This window comes from Euleptes europaea, chromosome 15, assembly GCF_029931775.1.
Source record: "Euleptes europaea isolate rEulEur1 chromosome 15, rEulEur1.hap1, whole genome shotgun sequence".
Taxonomy (NCBI): Eukaryota; Metazoa; Chordata; class Lepidosauria; order Squamata; family Sphaerodactylidae; genus Euleptes; species Euleptes europaea.
Window position 1 is genome coordinate 9,421,790 of NC_079326.1, and position 6,816 is coordinate 9,428,605.

Genomic DNA, 6,816 nt, shown 5'->3' on the forward strand with positions numbered 1-6,816 from the left:
CCCAATGGTGTGAGCCGGACGGCCCAAAAAGGAGGGCGACGGGAAAGGGAGAGCAGCAGCGGACCGGCGCGCTTCTCCAAGCCAGCCAGCCAGGCGGAGGCGGCCGGAGGGGAGGCAGCGCCAGCCACCCGCCCGGTCTACTCTCGAGGAGTCCCGGCGGCCGGGAGCGGCAAGGGCGCGAAGAGAAAGGCTCCGATGGGGAGGCGCCCGTGAGGCCTCCGGGGGCTGGACCCGCGGCAGCGTCCCCTCTCCACCCCGCTTGCATGTGGCCGGCGGGCCCCCGCGGCTGGACGGGAGCCCCCGCTTGAGCCAAGGCACGACAAGGCGGGGGGCCAGGGAGCCGCCGCCTCGCCGGACCGGAGGGGCCCCCCCACCCCCCACCCCCCCACCAGCTCCGGGGGAAGGGGGCTTTGCCGGAGGGCGCCCCCCTGGCGCAGGGGCCGGGCCGCGGAGCGTCTCCCGGGGCCGCTCGGGAGGGCTGGCTCGGGCCTTCCCCCCAGCTCCTCGCGGGGGAGGCCGGAGCGCCCGCCGCCCCCCCGTTGGCCCCCGATGACTCTGGGCTGAAAGCGCGGCTGGCTGGCGGCGAGCGACGGGGCCATGCCCAGGGGACCGCTGCCCGCCGGCCACTGACCCAGGCGCCCCCCCCTCCCTCCCTCCCTCCGCGCGCCGCCGCCGCGCCCCCCGGCCCGGCTCCCCCGCCTGCGGCTCGGCATGGACGGGGCGGCTCGGCGGGGGCCCCTGGCCGCCCTCCTGCTGCTGCTGCTGCTGCTGCTGGCGCCGGGGGCCGGCGGCTCGCCCCCCCCGCCCGGGCCCGCCGCCGCCGCCGCCGCCCCCCCGGCCAGCTGCGCGTCGTGCGGCTTCGGCCGTCCGGCCGAGGAGGGCGGCCCGCTGGGCGGCGAGTTCCTGCAGGCCGTCAAGAGGCACATCCTGAGCCGCCTGCAGCTGCGCCAGCGGCCCAACATCACCCACGCCGTGCCCAAGGCCGCCCTGCTCACGGCGCTGCGCAAGCTGCACGCCGGCAAGGTGCGCGACGACGGCCGCGTCGAGATCCCCAGCCTGGACGGGCAGGCCAGCGCCGCGCCGCCCGCCCACCAGCAGGACGCCGAGATCATCAGCTTCGCCGAGACAGGTGCGCCGCAGCGGCCCGCCCGCTCCCCACCCCCCGGCGCCCATCTCCTCTCCCCGGGACCCCTGCTTTGCACGCCTTCTGCCCCAGAACCTTCACACTCCTGCCTTTGCCTTGCAGACCCACCGCCCCCCCTTGGCTTGGCTGCCCCACCGGTCCATGTTTTCCCTCTGCATTTCTGCCTTGCTCGTTCTTACTCTGTCTTATCACATTCTCATCCACCTCTCCTGCAAGCCCATTACCTGTTGATCTGTTCATGGGGGGGGGGGGGACGACTCTTGGCCACACTCTTGCCCCATTGATCTGTCAGCTATGTTGTCTGATCGCTCCGCTCCTGGAATAATTATTGTCTTGTGGACCCAGACGGGTCGTGCGGCCCATGTACCTGTCTGCCCCTCCATCTGTCCAACTCACACACCCATGGGCCCGTCATGAGGTCCTGATCCCTTTATGCATCCTTCCCTCTCGCTGGCTATGCCCTTCTGCATGTTTCACTTCTGCTAAACTCCCGTGTGCAGATATCGTCATTACCGTCAGTTCTCATGCCTTCGAATCCACCTACTCATCTGCTCCGTGCCTTCCATTTGCCGGCAAACCTACAGACTTCTCCGGCTTCCCATCCCTAATTCTTCACTCAGTGGTCTGTTCCTACATGTTCTGCATCTACCTGGTTCACCCACCAAAGTGCCCATCTGTTCATTCTCTCCTATGCTCCTGTCTTGCCTTTGCAAGAGCATCTCACTCATTTGTGTGTAGTCTGTCATGCTTATTTACATTTTATCTTTCCATCTCTGTCATCCCTCTGCTTTCTTCTTCTGCCTCATTCAACCTCATATCTATTCTTCTATTTCTTACCATCCATGTCCTCTGCGACACATGCCTATTTGCCCCATGTGCTCCTGCTGCTAATAATGATCTGTTACATGCACACGTTGCCCACTTGGGTATCCCATCTGTTTATCTGCTTCACACGTTTGCTTGACTTTCATTTGCATCCTTCTTTCCTTAGCCCAAACCTCTTTGGGTTGTTTTCCATCTATCTGTCCTGTATTCCTTCATCTACACGTCCACTGAAGATATGTGAGTCAGTACAGAGCTCATCCATCTTCCTGTGCCCCAGGCATTATTGTATTCAGTCACCCCATTGCTTTAATTCATAATCACTGGGGGTAGCATTTCCAGCCTGGTCCCATACACGTTCAATTGGAAGTTAAGTCCCACTGAGATCACTGGGGTGTACAGCCAAGGAAGTGTGGATTATTGGTTTTGCATCTCTCTATGCTTTTACATAATATGTCTCCTATTTATAGCACTTAATCCAAAGATGGGTGGATGATCTATCTTTTTGTCTTACTTACCTCTTACATCTTCCTTTGTCAGTTGTAATAGTCTTACTTTTCATCTGTTTTCTTCTGAAATATCAACAGTGGCTAGCACCCAGAATGATAGCCATGTAAGAGCATCGCTTTATCCACGGTGCCTAAATTTTCTCACTCAGGACCCTAAGCCACATCTGTCTCTAATTCTCTTGCCACCTGCTCCACTTTGTATCTACATCCCTAGCTAATCAGATTGCCAGCAGAATTTATTTTCTTTTTATCTTCCTTTCCACCAAATTTCAAACTTACAGAGAATTCTGGGGTTTCTTGGAAGCTAACCAACGATTCAGTAAAAGTGGATGAACTTTCTTGAACGGCTGACAGTCTATTTACTGGTTTTCCACTACAGGGTGCAGCTGCAGGAGAACATTGGATGTGTTATAAATTGTGCTCTCAGCTCACATGAGGAATGGTTAGGCCTATCTGTGTGTCTTGTAACTATAGGCTTGTATCCTAGTGATACACTGGGGTTCCATGGCAGATAGTTCCTTAAAGGTTCCTCAGCAGTCCAGCAGGTGTAGAAAGGGTTCCCTTAAGATAAATAGTTTGAAAACCACCGTAATAAATATGTCTGGGGCAAAGAAGAGGTGGATGGATTGGCTCAGTGTGATGCAAGATGGGCAGATCTCTTAGACAATGTGGTTCTCTTTCTCCCTTCACTGCACTTATCTTTTAAAACCTCTATCATTAATAATTATATATGTTGCATCTTTACTTGCTTATCATATCTATACGTTTCCACCCTGTGTGTAGGTTTATGCTTTGACTACTGGTAGGGCATAGGGAGCTCCGGGGGTGGGGTGGGGGGTGTTGTTGGTATGCATGCAGCAATGTATCAGATAAATATGACATACAGAGGCACTGAGGTCATGATGCCAGATTCTTTTCACCTGGGTTAGGAAGGTCAGCACTGCTGTTAAACAAATATGAATTCAAGTTTATGAAATTGGGTAAAGTTTACTGAATGAACCTAAAAATCTAGTTGAAACCATGAATGTCTACTTGAAAGTAAGTTCAACTGAGATCAGGAATCAGTACACGCTATCAGGAGCAGAAGTTACTTCAGGCCTAGTTCTCCAATGACAAGTTATGTGTAGTTTTGTGATTCTTTTGATAAACTTTTTTTTTACCAAAATGCAGCACTTAGGGGATTTTAATTGGAGACCAGAGGATGTAGGAAATCATGACAAAGATAAAGGTTAATCGAAACTCTGTGCCCCTGCTCCATTCTCTCACCATAGCTTGAGAAGCTACACTCTGTTAAAAAAAATAAATAGGGAAAAGGTGGTCTAATCTGTACTACCTAGAAAACTAGCATATCGGGGAGACACCCCCCCCCCCACACACACACCAGCTTTTTATGCACAGGGAACTTTCTATATGGAGAAGAATTCAGGCATGTAGGCCCCCACCTGTAGGCAGAAGTGGTACATCTCAGACAGAGGTTTACTGCCTTAGTGAAAACTGTGCCTGTGTTTTCCAAGCATCATGGGGCTGCTGGGTGAGATTACAGAACATCTAAATTGTAACCAAATCCTTTCTCAGCAAAATGTTCCCTGATTGTTTAACAATCCCTGCTTTCTGGGAAAATTATACATGAAGGCTCCCTTGCCAAGCCAACAGTTAAAAAACCTAATTAACACTTACCCAGGTGCTCGCAGGGTTCCTTTAATGGCTTTCAAGCCATCTGACTTTAATTGCTTCTTGCATATTGATTTCTAAGGATCTGGCATTTTCACCTATAGCTGGATGAGTTTGCCTCTGGGAACTCACTTGGTAATGTATTTCTAAGACTACAAAGACCCCCAAGCCTGCTTTGTCACTTCTAGTTGATGACTGCATCGGCTTGGGTAATTTCTGGATGTTATTTTTAGCACTGTAATTGACGCAGGCATTTCCTGAATGATAAAAGATGTATTTCTGATTTAACAGCATTGCCTTTTTTTACCTCTCTATAACCTAGATGACCTGGCCTCCTCTAGAGTGCGTCTCCACTTCTTCATCTCCAACGAAGGGAATCAGAACTTGTTTGTCGTTCAGGCCAGCCTGTGGCTTTACTTGAAGCTGCTTCCATATGTCTTGGAGAAAGGCAGCCGGCGAAAAGTTCGAGTCAAAGTGTATTTCCAAGACCTGGACACTAGCTACAAGTGGAATGTAGTTGAAAAGAAAGTGGATCTCAGAAAAAGTGGTTGGCATACATTTCCCATGACAGAAGCAATCCAGCCTCTGTTTGAGAAAGGAGAAAGGAGACTGAACTTGGATGTTCAGTGCGAAGGCTGCGAAGAGTTTTCAGTGCTGCCAGTTTATGTGGAGCACGAGGATGAATCTCACCGGCCTTTTGTGGTGGTGCAAGCCCGGCTGGCTGACAACAAACACCGAATCCGGAAAAGAGGCCTGGAATGCGATGGCAGGACCGATTTATGTTGCAGGCAACAGTTTTACATTGACTTCAGACACATTGGGTGGAATGACTGGATCATAGCGCCGTTGGGTTACTATGGGAATTACTGTGAAGGGAACTGCCCAAACTATTTGGCTGGCATCCCAGGATCAGCTTCCTCTTTTCACACCGCAGTAGTGAATCAGTACCGCATACGAAAGCTGAACCCAAACGCTGTGAACTCCTGCTGCATCCCAACCAAACTTAGCTCAATGTCCATGCTGTACTTTGACGATGAATACAACATCGTGAAGAGGGATGTTCCTAATATGATTGTGGAAGAATGTGGTTGCGCCTGATTTGGAGGGTGTTTTGAAAGGGGAGGGAATGGGGGGAAGCGAGTACGTTCGTTCTCACAGTGAATGGAATTGGAGGGTGTTTTGCTGTGTTTCTTCCTTCCAGGCATGGATGTTCAAGTCACTGCAGAGGCAACAGCAGCAGCAATAACAGCAATATTATCATTTCATCTGTTGTCAGGACAGTGGCAGTTTGTGGCTCTCGGACATGAAAATGCGCTACCCTTATAAACGAATGGTATGAAGTACCTTAATCCCACCCACACCCCTAAGGACACAGGCACATCCATGCACACGCAATTGCACAAAGCAGCTTGGTGGAGGAGAGAAGCCGGTCATGGGAAGGTAGTCATATCTGCCAGTGATAAAAAAGTGAATGAGGCAGACATAATTTCTTCTATCAGCCAACCATGTTTGGGAGGGAACCATTGGGAAGTGCAAGTTGAGAACAACAACCCCAGTCTAATATATTTTCACGCACAGCTATTTAAGTGACCCAACATACAAAAGACCACCATCACCTCTGAAGTCTAAAAAGGAAGTTACAGGCTGCCTACTTTAGCAAGGTGTGCCCTTCTGACTGAGGTTAAAGAATATTTTTGTTTTTACCAGGTCCCAAATAGCCTTTAGCACTTCCAGTGTAGAATGGTGATAAAACCACAGAGAAAGGGGGAGAAAGAGATAAATATATGCCTAAACAGGCACATGGTAACAGGGGCAGTGGTCCTCTGAACAATGAATCAGTGTGATTCCATGTTTTAACACACCAGTAATTCTACCACCCCCCTCAGCCTACATGGCTTGCTTTTCCTGCTCTGTGATCCAAAAAGGAGTCAGTCCACCCTTCTCCCCCTCCTCCTTTGCTTGCCATTCCCATTGCCCATCTTCATGTTTCTCAGAACAATGGCAACATTGAAAGTTGCAATTTGTCTTCAGCTGTAGGGGATTCAGCAAGAGCATGTTCGGCACAATTAGGGAGGAGGACAGGGAAAAAACTGTGATATGACACGTCAACTGATGAATCCTTAAGAGAAATTGCAGTCACACGATGGATACATTTCTGGGGAGAGAAAACGTAGCAGCACAGTTTGTAACAGGCGAGGAACATTTTAGCAATTCTTGAGGAAGAGAAAGAGAGAGAAAGCTTGAGAGTTAGACCGAGGAGTTTGTATTCCAGTTTCCTTCCTGGAAGGTACTGAGGATGGCTGCAGAACTCCAAACCCACTGCTCCAGCATAGCACTCGCAAACTGCTTGAATGCACGGTTATTATAGCACTTGCCTATCCCCATGCCTTGCAATGGCCGGCACTTGACTGCGCACTTCTCTTTGCTCACTGTCTCTAGGTTACAAACAAGTGCCCGCACGAGCTATGCAATTTAAAGTGTTGACCCAGACGAGACGAAAACTGGACTGAAATGAGATGACTTTTTATATTTTTTTTATACTTGAAATTAAATCTTTTGATTCTTTTTTTAAAAGCGAATGATTGCTTTTCATGTTTGCACTGATGTAGTTGCATGACTTAGTCAAAAGAAACTGCCATTTGAAAAAAAAGGTTATTTTTATAGCAGCAA

The 6,816-nt window shown here is 50.5% G+C and overlaps 1 protein-coding gene across 1 annotated transcript; it reads left to right on the forward strand.

The window, feature by feature from the left end:
• Positions 1 to 711: 711 nt before the first annotated feature.
• On the forward strand, positions 712 to 5,623 carry INHBB (inhibin subunit beta B). The gene is made up of 2 exons (XM_056861448.1): positions 712 to 1,129; positions 4,469 to 5,623. The coding sequence occupies exons 1-2, from the start codon at positions 712 to 714 to the stop codon at positions 5,242 to 5,244; spliced, it is 1,194 nt and encodes a 397-aa protein (XP_056717426.1). The 3' UTR covers positions 5,245 to 5,623.
• Positions 5,624 to 6,816: the final 1,193 nt, after the last annotated feature.

Bases quoted from the DNA above. Each gene is read 5' to 3' on its own strand.
- INHBB (XM_056861448.1), top strand. From the start codon at position 712: ATGGACGGGGCGGCTCGGCGGGGGCCCCTGGCCGCCCTCCTGCTGCTG. The intron at 1,130-4,468 runs GTGCGCCGCAGC...TCTATAACCTAG, and splicing joins CATCAGCTTCGCCGAGACAG to ATGACCTGGCCTCCTCTAGA.